General features: G+C 44.6%; 1 protein-coding gene across 6 annotated transcripts in view; it reads right to left on the minus strand.

The window, feature by feature from the left end:
• Positions 1 to 5,512: 5,512 nt before the first annotated feature.
• CELSR1 (cadherin EGF LAG seven-pass G-type receptor 1) overlaps positions 5,513 to 21,468 on the minus strand; it is a 163,465-nt gene continuing 147,509 nt past the window's right edge. For 2 of the 6 annotated variants that reach the window (XM_085041420.1, XM_085041416.1), the window contains exons 26-35: positions 17,897 to 18,009; positions 16,501 to 16,580; positions 14,823 to 14,949; positions 12,762 to 12,887; positions 12,331 to 12,467; positions 11,739 to 11,842; positions 10,756 to 10,923; positions 9,644 to 9,886; positions 9,073 to 9,337; positions 5,513 to 7,757 (exon numbers count right to left, since the gene is read on the minus strand). In XM_085041420.1, the coding sequence (XP_084897546.1) occupies positions 7,733 to 7,757; positions 9,073 to 9,337; positions 9,644 to 9,886; positions 10,756 to 10,923; positions 11,739 to 11,842; positions 12,331 to 12,467; positions 12,762 to 12,887; positions 14,823 to 14,949; positions 16,501 to 16,580; positions 17,897 to 18,009 (1,388 nt within the window). In that variant the 3' untranslated portion in view covers positions 5,513 to 7,732. Of the gene's footprint in view, positions 7,758 to 9,068; positions 9,338 to 9,643; positions 9,887 to 10,755; positions 10,924 to 11,738; positions 11,843 to 12,330; positions 12,468 to 12,761; positions 12,888 to 14,822; positions 14,950 to 16,500; positions 16,581 to 17,896; positions 18,010 to 21,468 lie in introns of those variants that run through there. The other 4 variants (XM_085041426.1, XM_085041429.1, XM_085041436.1 and 1 more) reach the window with 4 other exon arrangements.

Below are 21,468 nucleotides of genomic sequence, written 5' to 3' on the forward strand. Positions count from 1 at the left end.
CACTTTCAACTTCATTAAGCTTTGTGGATCTTGAAATATTTGGTTTCAAAGACTCACATGCATAACTGTTTAGAAAATTACTTTTCCCTTCCAAAGTAGAAAATGCAATAACAAGATTAGGATCATGTAACTGAAAAACCACGACTTGTGTCAGCTAAGGCTAGGTCTGAATTGAAATCTCTGTGCCCTGTGAATATATTTGAAAGCTGTGTTTCTGAGTATATAATGACTGAAAAATTGCACTCCAAGTGCAGTTTTATTCCAGCAGTGCTTGTGTAAAACCTGTCTTAATTGCACTCCTGGTTTTGCTCCTTGGCAGTGTTCCTGCCCCAGCTGGTGCTGCAGAGCTGGAGGACAGAACTGTCTCCATGCAAGGAGAGCAGAGCTGTCCTCTGATTCTGTCTCCACCTGGAGAGGACCTTTGGAGCATTGAGATGTTGCCCAGGTGTGCTGAAGGGCTTCGTTCAGACTGTGGCAGCACAGTATTTACAGTCCAGCAGTAAAAGCATTGGCTCTTAGTGTTTGCATTGGCTTTTAGGGTGAGAGAAGCTGTCATCCTCCCATTTCAAAACTGAGTGTTCACTCTCTTTAGCTGCAAACCACAGGGAACAGAGCTGGTGTTGTTTTATAAAGCTTTTTCTTCCTCCTCCTTTTTAGAATAGATCTGTATTTTTAGCATACTTACAAGCAAAAAAAACCAAAAAAAACCCCCAAAACCAAAAAAACACCCAAGCTTTTAGATGCAGCATTTAAATTTGTACTTTTATATATGTAAATATTGAATCCAGCCCCTATGGACACAGCTGAGCTCTCCCTGGAAGAGAGATGACTGTGTGGGAGATGACTGTGTGCAGCCTTGGGTGCAGACTCCCCCCTGAAGGCACTGAGATGGGACTGAAGGTTCACAGCACAGCCTCCACTGCCTGGATTGCAGGGTTGTGTCATTCCAGAGTTAAGGATGCAATTTCGCCTCCCACCTTCATTCCCAAACCAGAATTTTTTTATCTCTCTCTGTCCAAAAGAACCCTTTCAGCTTGGAGACTGCAGCACCGGAGGGTCCGGGGAAGATCTCTGCTGTCCCTGCCTTGCACAGACACTGTTGTTCTGCAGCCAGGGACTGCAGGATGAGCTGCAGGGGGATCTCAGCACCACCAAACACCCTCGGGTTTTATTTTAAAATACACTTTCTCTTAATTTGTATGTATTTTCATGCTTTAAAGCATTGAACAAAATGACATTATCTATGATAAATGCAATAGTCACACCAACGTGTCCCGCACGATGATGCAGGGTAGTGATGTGCCATTTCCAGCTTCAGCACCAGGAGGCACCAGGACATCACGGTCATCCCTCCCAGCCCTGGGCAACACTGCTGGGAGCTGGCGGCAATCAACACATCCGTAATTGCGACTTCCCCCCTTTTTCTCAGACTTTTCCTGAACCAATACATTGGGAGAATTGCCCCTCGGTGGGTTTGCTCACGGCAGGGATAAAGCTGCCCAGGCATTTTGGCACAGCCATGAGCCAGCTCAAGGAGCAGCACCTCTTAAGGGCCAAACTCTCACTGGGGCTGGGCAGTGACCATAGCACAGGTCAGGCCAGTGAGCCCTGGCAGCAGGGAAAACACACACTTCTTAGAGTTCAGGTCCTGCCTGCCCTCCATCCCCTGTGCCAGGCTCTGCTGCTCATTTGTTTCCTGGTCACTCTCAAACTTCATCTTGGTTCTTGAATGGCTGGAGGTAAAAGGGAGATTTCTTTTATTTTTTCTCACTTGATAACCAGGACCAGATTCTTACACTTGTTTGAATGTGTGAGGGTTCTGATGAACACTGACTTTTGGGGTTTTTGTTTTTTCAAATGTCCTGCTTTTTACTACAGGCACAGCGTCAGGTGCAGAAATTTGAGAATACAAAAAGTGAATGGACTCCTCATTCTATGCAGTTTTGCAGCATACAGAGTAAACTCCTCAATATAAAAGAACTGCCAACTCACTCTGCAAGTTTAAGGTACTGGAAAAATTAAATACATGGAGAGATACCCCTTAATCAGACCCTACCTGGAGAAATGACATTTTTTCAGGGGACTGCTTCATTCTGGACTTTGATAATTCAGTGGCACCTTTCCCATTCAATAGCACCATCTTTTGAGGAGGCTCCCAGGAAATACCAGTCTTGTAATTACAGCACATCAGTCGCTGTGGTGAAAAACAACAGAAGACCTACTTCCAGGAAGAAGATTGGTCAAGAGAAAAGTGACCTGGCTGCTGTGTTGTGGATTTCTCCGGGAGTGCTGTGGGGGGTCATGACAGAAATTCCTCTGGTGCTTTGCATTCCTGCAGGGCTGCTGGGTTTGTGTCTCTGGGGTTGCATGAGCTGGATGTAGCCTGCAAGCAGGGTTGGTGGCAGTTCTGGCTGGCAGATGGGACATCTGGGTTGTATCAAAAGACTTCAAGTTGGACTCCTAGACAAATGGTGAATTCTCCAGTTTCTCTAAGAAAGCCCCTAGGGAGGAAAGAGACTCAAGATGTATGTAGCATTGACCTCATGGGAGCCAGCTGTTTCATCCCTCTGTGCATCCAGTTCTCTTTGGATTTCAATGAAATTTGGTCAGAACGGAGACAGAAGTTCACCATGTCCTTGGGAGCAGGGAAGATGCCCCATATGCTTCTTTTCCTGTGGCAGAGCTCCCGAAGTCAGGCCATGCTGGGCAGGGTTTTGGCTGAGTATGGCCCTGGGACACATGGCAGCTGTCAGAGGGACAGGGCACCTCTCACCTTGAGCACAGCTCTCCCAAGGAGGTGTCAGCTCTGCTCCACCTCTGTGCTGCCTCCTGGCCCAGTGCAGAGGCTGGGCTCTCACAGCAGCCTCACGAAGCATCAGTCCCCAGGGAAATCAGCCTCCCTTCAAATAAAGGCAATATGCTCAGGCTATGCAAAATCAGAGTTTGAAGGAGTGGATACTCTATTCAGAATGGTCTTTGAGCAGAGGGATGGCAGCAGCAGATGTGTTACCAAGGCAGAAGGGGACACACCAGCACAGTACAGAGCTCCAGGGGGCTCCTGGGGACACTTACAAATGCTTTGAAGTATTTAGAAGACAATAGTGAATTAACACGGTCTCTCTGCCACACACACCAAATTAATCTGTTTTTCTTTAATACAGTGCCTGGCACGGTGGATAAAGGAGCAACAGCAGCAGATGGAACATGTCTTCAGTAAATGGTTTGATACTGCCCCACTCTCTATTCTCATACACAAAACAGCATCAGTGCAGGCTGGCTTTAATCAATACGAGGTAGGTGCAAAACTTGCTTGGCAAGGAAAGTGCTACAAAAGCCCTCTTGGGTTTAGTCTTGTTTGATATTTTCATTTATGGTTTGAATGATGAAATAAAAGGTAGCTTGTAAAGGCTGCCTCCAGACAGCATCGTGGACAGGACTAAAATCCAAAATGAGTATGAGAAACTGGAGGATGGATCCAAAAATCAATGGACTAAAATGAAAAATGAGTCCAGTACAAAATGCTTCTTTTAGGGAGGAGAAGTGAGTTGCACATGTGCAAACAGGAGCATAAAGATAGAGCAGAACCTCTGAAGAATAGGCTGTGAGGCCCAAATGCATCCCAGAGTGCTCCTGGGATGTGGTCCCACCATCCTGCTGCAGGTGGTGATGGTGTGGACAGTGGGGACATCTCACCAGGGCTGCTGGGATCTCCTCTCTGTGATCCCCCAGACCTTGGCAGGAGCATCCTCTGCAGCTGAGTGACCTCTGTGCCTAAGTATGACATGAGGATTCACACAAACTAACTCATCCTCGAAAATGCTATTGCAGGCTACTGGCAGATGTACTGGAATTAGTGGTTAGCATTATTAAGACTTTTAGACAGATCCCTAAGTATATTTGAACCTGTTGAAGGAGTTGTTGAAGGGGCTTGGCTGCATGACTGCTTATATTACTGCAGCCTTACCATGCCATGCTGCTGCCAAACTCTTCTGGAGTTTTTTTCTTACCATTTGCTCAGGCCAAATGTCATTGTAAAGATGAGGACAGGAAAAGTAAATGAAATGGAGATTTTAAAAATTTTTTCCCCTTTTTTAGGTGGTGGAAGGCCTACTGCTTGTACTATATGGGCTGCTCTGGTCTCTCCCTGCCACCACCAAAAAAGCTACATTTGACCTGGTAATGGGCTGAAGAAGGGCAAGAAGGAAGGGTAAAAGGTACAGTAGTGTTTCTGCACATGGAACAATTACAGAGATCCAAGCTGCTCAGCTGGAAAGAAGTTGCCCAAGTGCTCTAGGACAGAGCCTGTCTCTCTCTTTGACCTGGAGACAGTGACTGAGAGATGATTCTCACTGCCTCTCCTGCTGCAAGCAGCAGAAGTGCTCATTGTAGGGGACAGGAATGAAGCTGAAGGAAGAAATTTTTCTTGCTGCTTGTAACTGAATGAGGCAGCCTGCTGTGTACTAGAAGTTTAAATGGGTCCCAAACACTACATGAGAGATGTATGAGGGAAAAACATGGGTTGCTGGAGACAAGCACAAGCCCTCCCTCTGGGAAGCCCTGAGCTTCAGTGAGCTGGGGGCTGTGGGTCCTGCTGGGGCCACCTTGCCATGTAATGTGTGGCTGATAATCCTCTTTCCATAAACATCTGCTGTAGGTCGCTACTGGAGACAGGAGCACAGACTGGTCTCTCCCTTAACTAACCTGCTTATGTGAAAGCCTGAGGCTTATTTCTGCTTCTCCACAGAAAAGTGAACTAATACTTAAGGAAAAACTCAGTGTTCCACCAAATAATGCACTTGTACAATAAAACTTAAAAGAGTTTCCTTCTGGGCTAATTACTTGAGTTTGTTCAGTGGCAAGTTGTGGCAGAGCTGTTTCCAAACTGAAGATCCTGAAAATTCAATTTTGCCCTTAAATCATGACAGCAGCCAGGCTCTCTCCACCTGGCTTCCCACTGGCCTGTTGATGCTGAGAAATACTTTTATTTCCAGAAAGCTGACAAGACACGTGCAGGTCACTGCTGTGCCTTGTGAGATGCACAAATGAGGACTTGCACAGCAGCCTGAAAAGGATTGAGGGAGCAGGACCAGAGCTTGGCCTCTGGGAGAGCCAAGAACAGAGCCCAGCCTGTCTGAGAGAGCTCTTGTCACTCACTGCAGGCTGTCGTGGGCTGGGCTGGCTGCTGCTCCACTTGAGCTGCTCTCCAATGTCCTTTTCTAAATCTGGTGCTTTCCTGGTGATCTGCTTTGCTCTGGGTTAGCAGAGGCCATTTCTCCTCCACAGACCATTTCCCACGGCTGGAAAATTCCGCAGGTTTGGGCTGGAATGCAATGCACTGGGCTGGAAGGAGGTGTGCTTGGGCTGGGTGATGCTTTACAGCCTCTGCTGCCTCTGAGAGAGATGGGTACCTGTATGTTCCTGCTCCTGCTCCTTTCTAAACCCCAGGAAAGGACATTTGGACCCTCAGCATTGCACTGCACTTAAAAATAAACCACCAGAGGAAGAATACAAGTTCAAAAAAATTTCTTAATTTATTGTAAATTCTCCTTTCATCTGTGCTGCAATTCCAGTGTTCTGCACATTAATAAATATACATTTGTTAAAAAAAAAACAAACTTCCAGTGTCTAATCTGCCATAAAGCTTTTAAAAAGTCATAAAAATAGGTTTTAATTTTTTTTGTCATTAATACAACTGACCCTCATTTACTGCAACAATTCTGATCAAAATAAAAACTACCTACATCTCACTGGGACAAAATATACATACACAGATGTAAAAATAACTAGCATGGGTTATACACAATGCCTGAGCACACAGCCAAGTGCCAGACCCTTAAAACATTCAACATTTTTTTTCTGTCAGAAAATGTCACACAGTGTGTTGCATAATTCTTAAAGGAACAGCATCCTTCCTCCTTCTCCCCTTCCGAAGGCCTCCTTGATATTTTAGAAAATGCATAGGAATATAATGAAACCAAATTACAGTATACAGTTTTTTGTCTTTTCCTCAATTCCTGCATTTTATTTAGCCCATTTTTCTGTTTCTTCCCTTTCACACACACGTTTGCACAAACAATAGCCAGTATTTTCTAAAAGGGCTGCTATAATGAGCAAGGAACTCCTGAAAGCCCTGTTGGCAGAGAGCAGACACAGCCTCACCGTTGTCATCCTTGGAGTCACATATTAGCACCAGGGAGAGCCACTGGCTGAGCTCTGCCTCACACTGTTGGAGCAAACTTTTTTACATCTTACTTTTCCTCTTTTTGTAAACATTGCAGGAAGGTGAAGACAGCAGACAGGTCATGCTTAATTTTCCTCTACTTGTGAAACCAGCACATTTTGTGGGAAACGTGAAGCCTTATGCCTTCCATGTGCTTTTTGAAACACCAAGAAGGCCAGGGCTTTGTCAAAAAGCTGGGCAGTGAAACCTGGACGTCTTTAAAGTCTTGCATTTCTGCTTTAAATAGCATGTACTAAATCCACTGAGAAAATGAACAAACAAACAAAAATAAACTGCACCTGAGGCAGAACTTGCCCCATGGGAGGAAGGCCCTTTTCTTGGGACATGCAGAGTGCTGGTTTGTTGCAGAGCCAGATCAAAGTCAAAACCTATCATACAATCACACCACACTTATTTTCTTGTTCTTGGTAAGAGAAATACTGATTTAACTTCTTCCAGGCAAGGACTGTGTTGAAACCTTACACAAAGATATGTGTAGTCCTGGAGTTCAGTTCCTGTACACTTCAATGCACTTGTGAGAAGAGAACAAAATACCAAAAAAGAAAAAAAACCGAATTTTTGTAGGTTTTAGAAGAGGTTATGAAAAAACATACTGTGCCCTCAAAGTGTTCCAAAATCTGTTAACAAAACTTATAAATTATAGTCATGGACTTTGATATAATCTTTAATGTATTACTTTGAAAACTGCACTGTGTTTGAAGGTGACTTCCATGCAAACCTCAGTTACTTATCAAACGCCAAATTCAAGTAAAATTGTGCAATGTTCATATAAAAAATATCAAACCCTCTTTTTAATTGATTTCCTATTATCAAATTAAGAAGATCAGTATAAATGTAAAATATACAAAGGAACTTCTTCTTTAGCAACACCATACAAAATATATAAAAGTATCTACACTTTTTATATATATATAAAGGATTTTTTTTTCTTAAGACGATGTGTCTGTAGGGGGGTGGACAGAGATGCTGGCATAGAAACCAAAGGACACTTGTTGGCATATTCCTCCCTAGAGCCCAGCAACCTGAAGAGTTCACACTGCAGCCGTTAAAACTCCACAAGAGACACCTCCTAGTGCTTGTCTTCAGGCTCATGGATTGACTTACGGTAGGTCCACTAGGATAATAAAGTGTTTTTCCTTGGTTCTCCCCTGTAATAAGCAACCCCTGCAGCACTGTCTGAACCGTGCACAGGTATCCATCCATCCATCCATCCATCCCAGTGCATCCCTGTGGCCATTTCCATGTTTTCAGCATGGGTTCCTGCTGGAAGGAGCGTTCCACACAGCGACCTTACTGCAAGTGCATCCGGGCATGGTGTCTGTGCCAGGAGCAGTCAGGAGTCTGCCAGAATGTGAAACCATGTGGGAATCAATGCCCACCTCATCCTCCTCCTCACCATGTGGCCACTCTGATGGAGTCTGAGGCAGGCAGGCGGCGACTCCGCGGTGAGAAGTCAGAACCATGCAGAGGTGATCACAATTTCCTGATGGTTCAAATTGAAGTTTCATTACTGCCTCTGTTAGTGAGAAGAAGTGGTCATGCAGGGTTAGGGTTAAACAGGCATAGGCAAACCACTCCACCCAAATCCACCTAATCCTTTTTAATAAGGGCCCATAATCTGTGAAATTACCATGCCTTGCCAATCCAATGCTTGCAAGGAGGATGCTGTCCTGGAGGGGAAGAGCAGCCTGGAGGAACACTTCCAGGTAGTACATAAGAGAATGATTTAGAGGAAGTTCTATGGAGGGCTTGTGTTTGGCTAACCCTTTGCTGAAGATGCAAGGTTCACACACAGATTTTACAAGCTGTTAGAAGCTTGGTGTATCAGACAGATTCATGCAATCTGCTGCCAACAGCAGAGCTCTCCATTATGCCAAAGGTGTGGAGATAAGAGTTGCTTAGTACAGGCTGGCGAGTTGTTTCCAGTAATGACTGTGTTACCTGGTAGCAGCAAGTAGTTATGGCTTATTCAAAACATCTGTGTTTCCTGGCTAACCAGGATCTATTTCATCAGCCAACTCCCAACAATCCAAAGATGTGCTTTTATGGTGAGCTGGGAACGGTCTGTGCACCCAGACAGCAGGGATATTTAAAGCTTGGTGGGACAGTGCCAGAGTTAAAGCTGGGTGAGAAATTTTCTTGTGTTTGGTGAAAGAATAAGACTATTATTCATGTTAATAAAAACTGAGACTATATGCATAAAATGCTTGCGTAGACTTTACGTATGGCTGTTGTCTTAATTTGAAATGTGAGCATTATGATGAGTAATGAGGTTTCTGAGAATTCCCTTCAGCTGAGAGCTTGCTCAGCCTTTTGTTAATATTTTATTTAGCTTGCAATGGTAAATTCACGCACTGATTGCCATGCAGCAGGTGGGAATCTTATGCCTGGTAATTTAGGGTCAGTTGCTTGACTTCCTCTCCAGCCTTGGTATCTCCTGCCTCAGCCATGGTTTCCCCATACCCAGATGGACACTCACACCATGCTCCCCACAGCCTCACGCCTTTCCCCACCCAAGTCCTGGCAAGGTGGCAGGGCAGAGCGAGGCTGCTCCTGTCCAAGTGTGCCAGTACCACATCAGCTTGCCAGTTCAGAGCTTGCCAGGGTGAGCAGCTGCAGGTGTCTGTCATGGCTCCTAACTCATGATACCTGCTTTGGCCTTCTCAAGACTGAAACATCATGGCCTGGGGACATGGTGTGGGCAAACCCTCCAGACAGGTGAAGGCTGGACAATCACCAGAGGAAATTTTTGCTCATGTGGGCATCCAGGGTTGGAAGGTGAAGGGAGAGACCACAGGAAGTTGGCCAGGGCATCCCAATGTGGCACTTACTCTGAGTCTGAGGTGTCAGCATGTCCTGTTCCCACGTGGAGGCTCATAGCCATGCCATTGAGCTGGTCTCGAGACTGCTCCCTCCGAACATTTTTCACTGTTACCCCCGAGTCCGAAGGAGAGCGGAGCCCCTCATTTGTCCCTAGGGAAGTAGTCCTGGATGAGATTGTGCTCTGATTGTAATCCGACAGCTTTTCCCGCAAACGATTCTTCATATTCTTATCCACCAGTGGCGGAGGGTAGGTAACTTTATTTTTTAAGATGCCTATTACGGAAAAGAAAGAATAATGAGCATTTTTAAGCGTATCAGTAATTTCATTTATCAAGCTGAGCACACGCAAGATGTGACATTTTATATTTCTTACTAAGATTTCTAATTTGGCACTTTATTTCATAACCAAAAGATTAGACTTCAGCAACTACCTACCAGCATCCCATGATGTATCTGGCTACACAAGTTGAAGCCATTTGGAAAATGTTCTTCCCTGACAGAGCTACCTTTTAAACTATTTAACATTCATTAACCCCCCAGTCTCCCAATCCAACTGTGAGGCTGGGTTGGCTGTGCTACCTTTCCTCTGCTCCGGCTGCTGGTTATTCTGGTGAGCCAGAGGTCTGTTCTCCTTCTGCTGCCCTTCGTTCTCCTTGTCCTGTGGTGCCTCATTGCTGTGGTTCACCTGGTTTTCTCTGTGAAGCTCCACGTTCACCTTGGTCTCTACTTTGAGCTTTTGTTTCCTGCCGGGGTCCTCGCCATCACTGCCTGTTACACACTCTGTGGGCCAATAGGGTTTCACATGATTGGGAAGGGTATCAACTGCAATGCAAAAAAACACTAGCTCAAAAAACACTTTTGATATGTCCTCTAAACCACTGCCTGGCGTCTGTGGCTGGAGAGGAGTTGTGTATCAAACCAGATCAATCCTTCAGTTGGTACTTGCTTTGACTGCACTGGCCTTGGGGCTCATTAAACCCCCAAAAAAATCACCTGGTAGGATGGCAGGACGTCCAAACCCTTCCCAGAGCAAGGCTGCCAGCTCCATTGTGAAGTGTGAGGCAAACCCACCCTCTCAGCTCCCGAGGGTTAGAGATCCCTCTCTGGGGAGGTTGGTTTCTGAAAGCTGAGGGCACCCAAGGCACCCTGTGCTGTATCTGTGAACAGCGTCAGCACACAGCCTGGATGTTTGTCATTCAAAGTTGCCTTTCATTAGGACAGGATCAACTGTGTTTAGATATGCCTGCACCCTGCCACACAAAAATAATATTAATGGTCAGTGATTTCTAACTCTTGAGGTGCAGCACCTCCTCAGTGCTACTGGATACACATGCCTGTATTGCACGAGGAGAGGCGGGCATTTCCTCCCCCTGCCCTCAAAACAAGTGGTTTCTTTCTCCTCTTCTTCATATGAGATTTTGCTGGCTTGGTAATGCCATGTCCAGGTGCTTTGGGGACCTGCCTGCAAAGCTCAGTCTGCCTTAGGGCATTCAGCATTCGGTACTCAGTCACCTCTGCCACCAAGCCTTTGGAAGAAGAAAGGTCCCTAAGCTGGAAACAACAAGGATGTCTACAGAAGCAAGACACAGAGGTAGCATGCTGTCCCAGTTGCATGGTAGCCTGGCAAATTTATCCCATCTAGTCTAAGGCTATTTTAGAGCACCACTGCCCTCCCTTCACACTGGGGGTACCTTTGGGTGTGCTGTGGAGTGGGCCACATTCATTGTTTTTGGAAGTAGATGTGTTCCACTTCTTCTCTGTCTCGAGTCCATCCTCCTCACTGTCTGATGAGTGGGAGGAGGCGTAAGAACTGCTGTGTTCATCGAGGGACAGCTCGCTGTCAGAGTCTGAATCGTGCTCTGCAAAGGCACACAGGGGAAACACAGGGATGAAAGAGCAAATAGGAGCTGAACAAATCTATCTGACAAATACACGAGGAGAAAGGAAAGGCAGGTATCTGGTTCAGGCCATGTCAGGGATGAGCTCTGACATCTGTAAATGTATATAGGATTAATTCTGAAGGACTGCAGCACCTATCGAAGTAATTATGGGGAGCACAGCCACTTGGCTCAGCTAGTGGGCAGGACCTTTCATATGTACAGGATGCACAGAACAGAGCGGGAACACATTTTTTCTTATTTAACATGCAACTCTACTGGGTCTCAATGAACACGACACACAGGCAAAACAAGATACCTAGAAATATCAAGAGTCCGAAATGCATTTAACTTAAAAACTGCTACAAGGCAACAAAATTGAATGTCAAGACCGACATGAAAGGAAAGCAGACAAGAGGCACTTCTCATCTTTTGTACAAACCACAGAGCAGTAAAAGAGAATATTGCCTCAAGGTCTCAAATGTTAAAATTTCTCCAACTAAAAATCAAGAGCAACAGTACATAATTTGTGAGAAAGAAAGGGGACTCCATAAACTGACAACAGCTGTGACAGCATCAGATAAAAATTAAAGCATCATAAGCAGCAGATATATGGTATTTCCATTCCAGGGTTTCCTTGTAAGGCAGCCATTGCATAGCTTGTTATACCAAAAGCATAATGAGAATGAGAACATCTAATTATTCTAATTATTCTTCCTGTAACAAAACACTTCAAAGAAAGTGCTGAGAAGGAGACAGTGCACAAATAGGTCAAAGCATTTAGAAATGATTCTTACCATTGGATTTGGATGGATTCCTATGAAAAATTGAGGAATCTGCTTCTGTCTGACCAGCCCTTGCTTGACTTGAGGATCCACTGAGTTTATGAGCAGCCTCATCCCTTTGAGAAGAAAAAGAGAGGACAACTTTCTTGGTCACTTTACTGTTCTTAACAACAAGGCAGACATGCAGACAGCTGCAGGGATGCCACCCAGCTTGTGCTTGACTGCCCAGTGGTCAATTTACAGCAAGACAGAGGTTATCCTGATGTAGCTGTCTGCCTTCTGCCACACTCTGAAATCACACTCTGAAGAAGCCCAAAGCTTCTTGATGAGCTAAACTGCACTCCTTGAGACACATCTGAATTATAACAGGCAAGCAGCACGGCCCCTATAGCTAATGTCACTCTTAGGTTAACCACTGTGCTGTTGGAACCCTGCCCTGAAGACACATGCAACAGAAAATGCACCCAAAAAAGCAACAGTCACATGAAACAGAACTGTTAAGACATAAACCAAGTAGCATTTGAACCAGATTTCTGGTTTGCACAAGAGTAATAAAAAAGGGAAAGGCAAGCACCTGAAAGCCATGCACCTGCCACCAGATTACCTGAGAATATAAGCAAGGTAGCTATTGTGGCTCTTGGCTGACCTGACGGTGCTTTCTAGGGAGACAGTGGATTCCCCCATAGTTGTGCGATACATGTTTGGCTCTTCGATGTATGTGTTGTTACAGTTCAGAGATCGCTGAAGGGAAAGAAAAAGACATAAAGCAATAATGAATGATCCCTCCAGAAGCTCATGTTACCCACAAATGCATTAACTTTCTAAGAACCAAATGGGTTTTGATGCTAGGGAAAATAATTGTTTTCTCTCAAAAGTTTAAATTAAAATAATAATTAAAAATTTTGAGAGGCCATCAGTAATCTTTGTACAAGTCACCATTCAGTTCACTTAATTACAGACAAGCCATCTATAAGTTTATTTTAGGTAACTTCTACCAGCAAGAGGATGTTTTTTCTCCCAGTGCTTTTTTCTTACAGTTAATAATGTAGCTCTTGTTGCAGTGGAATCATCTGGAAGAGGTTTCTTTCCAGTTAAAGTGTTCTTCAAGTGCTTTCTGACTTCTTTGTTAAATACGCAGTGGAAGAAGAAAATGAACAGCCCCTGGATAATTTTAGAGAGAGGAAGAATAAAGATAAATGATTCACTACTACCACGTTGCAAATACGGATATTAGAGAACACCCATTTCGAAACAACCCCTGAATTCTAGTTTGCAGTCCCTGACAGTGTATTTCAAAAGCAATAACTATTTTCTTTCTTTGACTGAAATGGCATTGACTGATCTACTAGGGCTTCTTCATAATTTGCTTCCAAGTTCAGATGTGCATTAAAGGCCTGGGAAAATATACAAAAAGAGGTGTTTCTCCAGAATTTACAGAGCACAGCTTGATTTGGGAGGAAATCCAATGGGAACCTCAATGTCCCACTAGAAGACATTGCTGGGATTTTAGAATTTGGGATTTTAGCGCTTTTACACAGATGATGAGAAAAAATCAATAGCAGTACATGGAAAATATCACAGCCTTTAGTGAAAGCCTGAGGAAATGGGCAACTTCTGTGAAAGGAGCCCTTTAAACTGTGTCTAGGAGAATTTTAGAAAACCTTGTGAGATGTGAAGAGGTACTGGGGGCAGAGAGGTCCCAGCTTTTGTCACCTAAGTTCCTTGGTTAAGCAATACCTCTGGTGGGAAAATCAGTAAAGTCCCCAGGGCTGGGCAGTTGTTTGCTGCCAGGAACACACATTAACAGCTTTTGCTGGGATCAGGAGACACACGTGTGCCTTCAGATGTATTTGCTCCGAGGGAATTAATGCAGCTGCCAAATTGTTATCAACTTTGGTTGGAGATACAGTATAGAAAAGCCAACATTCATGAAGTTGCAGCTGTACCAACATCACAAGAAGCCTGAATTTCATCATTTTGGCCAAAGCAATCAACTTAGAGTAACTTTAAACTTCAAGCTTACTTTCTAAACATTCAATCAAATATGATCTTAGCTGGCACTAGCACTCCAGGATTATTCATTAATAAAATTCACATAGATGTCTCTTTAAAAATGTCTCTTTAGAGATGTCTCTTTAAAGTTCAAAGGAGGCAATGACATGAAATGCCACATACCACAGTGCCTCCCTGGGCAAGTCTTGAGAATTCCAGCTTCTGACCTTTGTCCCTCTCATCAGGTTTATATTTTATTTAATTTTATGGTAGACTTGTGGAAGCCTGGTTTTACAGCCAGAGTAGGTGCATTTATTTCAGAGCACATCAGCTGCAGTGGCAAAAAACCCTTGCTCCAGACTAATCTATCTGCTGTGCTTCCAGGGAACTGACAGCCATCTCCAAAGGAGAGCCATCAGACTTTGTTTTCTCTGTGGCTACAATTTGTGGCTGCTGAGTTGTTGACACACTAGTGTCCTGCAGCAGCTGCTTTAATACTGCAGGCACCTGCTAGGACAGTTACTGCCATCCTTGGGGACATTCAAATTGTGACCAACATGAAGCTCTGCGACTACTTCCATGCCAGGTCTCCTACAAAAATCTGTTTTCTATATCTTTAATCAACACTTGTGTGAACTGGGACAGGCAACCCAGCAAAACCCTAACCCAACTTACATTGTATTTGAAAATCATTATTTGCCTCATTTCTTTAAACAGTAGCTTAATTTGTGAAAGCCTTGAACTTGGAGCCATTGACTCTGGGTGAAATAGTTCTCTCATCTGTGGTAGCAACAGAATGGCTTAATGAGCACACAGAACATGGGAACAAAGGCTTTGTCTCTAGAAAGACAGAGGTATAACTGCCTACTGTCACAGGTTACTATAGTAGTGCACTTACCTTTAGAATGACTAAAATTGAGTGATGTAATTACTCAAAATTATAGTTTTGGTGAAAAGAACCCTTTCTTTGAGAAAAGAAAGCAGAATTTGCACTTGAGATCTCTGCTTTTCCTAAGGTAGCTCATGTTGAGCAGCTTTTTGGAGGTCTGGGTGCAGCAGTGTGCTCACCAAGGTCTGGCACAGACAAGATGGTATCCAACTTACCTGTAGGCAGCTGAAAATGGCAAAGAGATAGTGAAATGTCATGACGTCGCTGTTGACCGCCATGAGCCCCAGCAGCCACGTGGCGCTGATAAGCAGCAGGAGCAGGAATGCTGTCCGCAGCACAGAGCTGTAAAGCAAACACAGACGGACATTTGCAGTGTGATGGGATGCAAGAGAACAGCCCAGCTTCTCCCCATGGATGGTGTTATGTGCCCAACAACTTGGCAACTGGGAAATCCCTTTGGGAAAAGTAGGGCAGTGTTCACCAGCTTCCAGTTCCCAACTGTCTCACAGCAATACTCCACAACTTAGCATATTCATGTTAAAAGAGTGATTTCATTCCAAGTCAATTTCCAAGACTTTCTTCAAACAAATCTGACTGTTTTCCAAGCCCCTGCTGTTCAGCCTTGATGACTCTGAGGAACACATCTGGGCAGTAAATGGCTATGTCCATCTCATTTCAGTTTGTCAACTTCACTCTCACATTCCTTCTTAAGATTACTACCCAAGGTTTTGGACCAAGAGCACTCAGGGGAATATTTGTTTCCTTAAAAATACAATTTTCACAGACATTTTCAAAAGACAGAAACAAATCCAGCGGCAAAAGTTTTATGAGTAAAACTGCTGCCATTAGGTAGCAATTATACTCCTTGGTTTAGGGAGATTTGGACTTCATCCTCAACACCCGGATGCTATTGGGGTTAGGATTAGGGTTCAGAGTACCACAAAGCCAACAGCTGCTTGGAAACTGGGGCTGGAAAGGGCATGCCAAGGGGAGCATGGCACTGCACCAACATTGCTCCTTCCACACTTTTATTAACTGGGCCACCCATGTTGCTGGGGAGCTCACCCTCAGATTCTAGTTTTCATTAAATTCAGTGCTAGTTTTAGGGTTCAGAGAACCACAAAGTCTACAGCTCCAGGGACACTGGGGCTGGAAAAGCCATGACAATATGTACACAGCACCCTACAGCCAGAATTGAAAAAAAGAATGAGAAGCAGCCATTTGAAATCTCATACAGCTACCTCTTTGGCAAAAAAACCCAAACCCAAAAACAACACCAAGGGGGCTCTCTTGACACTACCTGATCACATTTGAGTTCACAGGTAAATTCTGAGATTTGGGCAAAACAGATGTTAATGAGAACAGGCTGCACAACAGCTCAGGAAGGTGACAGTTTGCAGCTTGTGACGCTGCTCATCCCACAGAACATGGGATGCAGGGCGGCTGGCACTCAGCACAGGAGTGTCAGTGGGTCTCTGCCATGACACAGCCGGTAGCCCAGACACTTGAGAGAGGAGACCTTTCTGAGCCATGGGCAAGCAGGGACACCCAGAATTATGTCTGCCTGGGCATGCCATGGGCAGAGGTGCAGTGACAGTGTAGTAGGGAGTATAATGAAAGATCTGGAAGGACTGCAATGATACCATCTGGACGATAAATCTTTCACTTCTCTTTTCTCCTGCTTACACTTGGTGGTGCAGAGCACCATGGTGGAGGTTTTACAGGAACTCCAAGGGAACCCCAGGAGAGTGTGGGGTGAAGCAGATCCAACTGCCTCCACCAACACTCTCCTCCAAAAAACTTTTATTTCCTGCTTCAAATCTTGCTTTTAGGCAATTATATCTTTTATTATTTCTGACCAGAACTTCTACAGGTTTTTGAACTCAAACTTACATGACTCCTGTTTTTTCAAATGAACGTTGCCTTCGTCTGCACGATGCTTTCATTGCTAGTATAAAGATGACAGTGTTTATCTGAAAGAGAAATTGAAATAAATGCATGGATTCTTTCTGTACATTTGTTACAGCTCTGTTTTAAATGACAATGCAATTTTTATCCTGAAATAGTTTGTGGTGCCAAGAATATTTTTCCTTCAACTTACAGCTCTCTGAATTCCAAGATTCACCTTGTTTAAAGGCAACATAGTCAAGGGCATCCTGGCACTTGATCTGGATGAAACTCAGTAAGCTGACCCTATGCAAAGATGTTTGAGTGAAAAATAAAACCTCAAGAATAACTGTTCTTGTCCAAACCAGGGTCCACCTCAGCCCAGCACCTTTTTTCAATTGGGTCAAACCAGAATTTAGGAGTATTTTCTAGCAGAACATACAGGAAAATACTCTGAATAAACCTCCAGTCTCCACAGATTTCCACATCAGCTGGCATGTACTAGGCTGGTGGTGCATCTGTACTTATTCACTCACAGTGAATATTAATGCTGAGAATTTGTCTCATCATTCACCTTCTGAAACCATGCAGTTTTACCAGTGCCATTGTTCTGTTTTAGGAGTTGCTAACTTAACATGCTGTGGAGAAATCATGCAGCTTGTCCTGTTTCTGCTACACCTGCCACCTCCTGCTACTGTTTTGTTGGAAAAGACCTTGAATTGGGTCCACAGCCATTTTCTCTGGACCAACACACTATTATAGGCTCCTCCTTCCTCCCATCTCTGCAGCTTTCCCTTCTCTAGGCTTAAGGCTCCTAGTCCACTTGCTGGCCTCCAGTGGGGGCTGTCCCACGTCTCTGATGACTTGTGACCATAACCTACACTGCTTCCAGGTCTACTTCATACTTTTTGAGGTGATGAGACCACAACTGCATTTGGCATTCAAGATAAGAGTCAAACCATGAATATTTATCTATCTGGTACCTATCTTTGAGGGAGATGCTCTAAGGGAGAAGTTATACACCAGCCCATGCTTTTAAATTCCTGAAAGTGGAAACATTTTATATTCCTTTAGATCTTCTGGATGAAGTGACTTGTTATGGCTCATTTTGTTGATTTGTTGAATAAGCTTACAGACCAACCCTTCAAAAATGGAACAAAGCAAATGGAAAATAGGTTTTTGGCCATTGCTCCACAATCAATCTTTGTACTGGCAAGCAGCCCTCTGATTTTCAGGAGCTTAGCTCATGTCTGATCTATTTAAGCAAAAGATGCAAGCTAAAGTACATTTGCTTCAAACGTAAAGAACACAGTTGCGTTGCATGACTACTCTTTGGCAAAACACAAGAGAAAAGGTAGCAGTAAAGAAGAGATAGCTCTGGATGCCAACTCCCCATACTTACAACAACAACCATTACGATGGGCCCAGCGAAACTCCAAATCAGGGTGTCATGAACAGATAGCCAGCAGAAGTCAGGATTCCCATAGCCTTGTGGATCCAGACCAACAGCAAGCCCTGTGCCACAAAAGGGAGAAAAAGTAAATCAGAAAGGTGCTGCCTATAACCAAATGTAGTTTCAAACAAATATAATTATCATGGCAAAATTCATTCAACAGGAAAGTCTGTGAAGGCAAAATCAAGGCAAATACTGAAATAAAACTTCTCAAATCAAAACCTTTATGCTGGTCACTTCATATCAAACAATACTCTGAGTTTTGCCAACTATAACAAAGTTTAGCTACATAAAAACTAAATGCAAGTCCCAAATTAATTCTGTTTCAGCACAGTTTTATAGTAATTCTCACACAGTGTAAGCCTTGAGGGTGAGTGACATGTTGAGGAATTTCAATAAGCCTGTGCAGCAGAATGACATGAATCATAACTGAGGAGATGTCTACGTTATGAAAAAAAAAAGCATTCTTAACTTGCTGTCACTAAAATAACATCAGAGACAAAGGAACCTAGGAACTTCTAGGAGTTAACTGATTGAGCTCAGGTGGGATTCATTTTGAACTGCCATCCCAGGTAGTACTTTCAGCACTGTTTGAAATGGAGTTAATTCCCCGAAGCAATTGAGTTAAAAACACACCTTTTATTATTTTATTTTTCAAAACCTGGACAATTCCAAGGGGTTCTCTAAACCCAGCATTCACCTGTTGATTCACAGTGCTGTCTGACTTGATGACCTTACACCTCACCCATATGGCAATAGACTGGAATTGCTGCCATTGACCTGCAAATTCGTACAACCATGGAATTGTTTAGATTGGAAAACACCTTTCAGATGAGGTGTCTCCTGAGACTCCTTTTCTCCAGGCTAAACACTCCCAGCTCCCTCAGCTGCTCCTCATCAGACTTGTGCTCCAGACCCTTCATCAGCTTCACTGTCCTTCTCTGGACACACTCCAGGCTCCAGCACCTCAATGTCTTCCTTGTAGTGAGGGGCTCAAAACTGAACTGATGTGCAGTGTGGCTTCACCAGTGCTGAGTATGGGGAGATGATCACGACATCTTTTTAGTCCTGAGTTGCCTGCCCTTTCCTCCATTTTCCCCTGATTTCCAGCAAAAGCTCCCTGTTCAGCCAGGCTGGTCCTCCCCATTGGTTTGTCTTTCGCCACATAGGGATGGCCTTCTCCTGTGCCTTTAGGATTTCCTCTTTGAGGAATGTTCAGCCTTCCTGGATACCTTTGCCCTTCATGACTGCCTCCCAAGAGGCTCTGTGAGTTATGCCTCCAAACAGGCTGAAGCCAGCCCTCTGGAAGCCCAAGGTGGAAGTTCTGCTGAATCCTCACCTTACTTCTAACAGCATTGAAAACTATCATTTTGTCATCACTGTGTCCAAGACAATTTCCAGCCATCCCATCACCCAGCAGTCCTTCTCTGTTCACAATGAACAGGTCCAGCAGGGCATCTTCCCTTGCTGTCTCACTCATTAGCTGCAACGGGAAGTTGTCTTCCACACAGTCCAGGGACCTCCTGGACTCTTTCTTCTGCTGTGTTGTATTCCCTGTTAAGTTGAAGACCCCCACAAGAACAAGCACTAGCAATGGTGAGATTTCTCCCCGTTGTTTATAGAATGCTTCTTCTGCCTCCTCATCCTGGTTGAATGGTCTATAACAGACTCTCACTGTGGTATCTGCCTTGCTGTCCTTCCTGATGATTCTTACCCTTAACTCTTTTATCCTCAACATTAAGCTCTAGACAGTGAAAACACTCTCTAACATAGGTAACTGTTCCTGTGGTTTCTAACACAGAAATACCTATGCCTTTGCTGCCACACGGATCTGTAACCCCTGCCCCAATGAGACAGAAAGACCTTGCTAGCACACCATCCCACAAACACTGGCATTCTGCCCTCAGGTTGCCTCTAGAAAGCATGATTTTACCCCTTTCCTCCTTAAAACCTAGTTTAAAGCCCTTTTAACGAGCCCTGCTAATTCCTGTGCAAAGATCCTTTTCCCCCTTTGAGATAGGTGTACCTGTCTGCAGAGATCTGCCTTCTTCAAGACACAGAACCTGATCCCTGTGAGGCCTGTGGCCAGTGCCATATGGCAGGTGGCTGCAGCATGCTGTCTGGGCATGGGGACACCACTGCGATGAGCGTATGTCCTGTCTCAAGAGGCGGCCAAGGCTGACGCCAGTGCTGGTCACTGCAAGGAGGCTTCATGTGCACCTACAGTCACCTTTTTTTGAATTGAAGCCTGTGTGCTTTGATGAAAAGACTCTGAGAACAGGAAAGGTAGCTGCATTTCACTCTTGCTGCTCGGAACTGGCCCACAGCCAACATTCACATCTGGTACAGGCCTATGGTCTATGAAAACTAAACCGGCTATTTGGCAGAGCAGTGGATATTGGATCTGTTTTCACTGAAATGTGGAATGAGATAGGACTAGTCTCCCTCCCTGCTGCCATTGGCCCTTGCACCACCCCTTCAGCAGTTACCATCCAGAAAGAATTAGCCATAAATGATTAAGGGACCATAAAGTATTTTATGCAGATGTAATTCTATGGACACAGTTTGTTTCCCAGGACTGGATTTCCCCATTAATGGGTCTCTGGCTCTATGAGTAATTGGCAGACAGCAACATTTTTTCACTCTCAAAATCCTACCCTGAAGTTCTCCATTGAATAAATAGGGCAAATTGCAGTCTTCAGGTACATGGTTCAAATTATTACTGAAGTCAACATGTGAAATAATACTTTACTCAAAGGCAGAGTTAAGCCAATGCAACGTAATACTGGGCAAGGTTTTGGCACATCAATTAAATGCTGCAGTCTGGCTGCCCTCAGCAGACTGAGTGTGCAGGCTGAGTGATACCTTGCTGACGTTTGCAGGAACTGGGGCTGGTCCCATGGCCAAGAGTCCTGTGGGGAGCAGCACCCATCCCCAGCACACACCCAGGAGTGTGCCAAGGGCTGCAGGAGGGGTGTGTTTCGACCCTTCTGAGCTCCTGCAGGCTCAGCAGCCATGTGTGACTCAGGCAGCTGTGGGGCAGCCTCACCTCTCTCTGGACTCATTGCTTCACTTAGGATTTGAAAAGTGCCAGTTTCTGGGGGATATTGGTTTCAGGGCTGCAGAAGAACCTGTTTTAACACAAGCACTGCAGTCTCTATGGCAAAGCAGTTACTGCACACATATGTCAAGCAGTTAGCGTGCTGCCACGGAGACAGGCAGAACTGGGGGGGTCTTGCCGGGTGCCAAATCCAGCCCCTTGCTCCTGAGGCAAGGAAGTAATAAAATCCCTCTCCAGGATGGATCAAACTACACTTTCAAATGAGCAAGCTTAAAACAATTTTAAAATGTTCCACTATCGCTCCCAATGGAGGACTATTCCAGATCCACACTCATTTGATGGCTGTAAGCCTTCTTCCAACTTCTATTCTACTCTTATTCATGGCAATTTGCATTTCTGTGCTGTGATTAAATGTGGTTCTTCCCCGTTGGAGTGCTCCTCTGTAAACATTTTACTAAGT

The sequence above is a fragment of the Lichenostomus cassidix genome, chromosome 1Aa, assembly GCF_008360975.1.
Source record: "Lichenostomus cassidix isolate B80296 chromosome 1Aa, HeHo_3.0, whole genome shotgun sequence".
NCBI lineage: Eukaryota > Metazoa > Chordata > Aves > Passeriformes > Meliphagidae > Lichenostomus > Lichenostomus cassidix.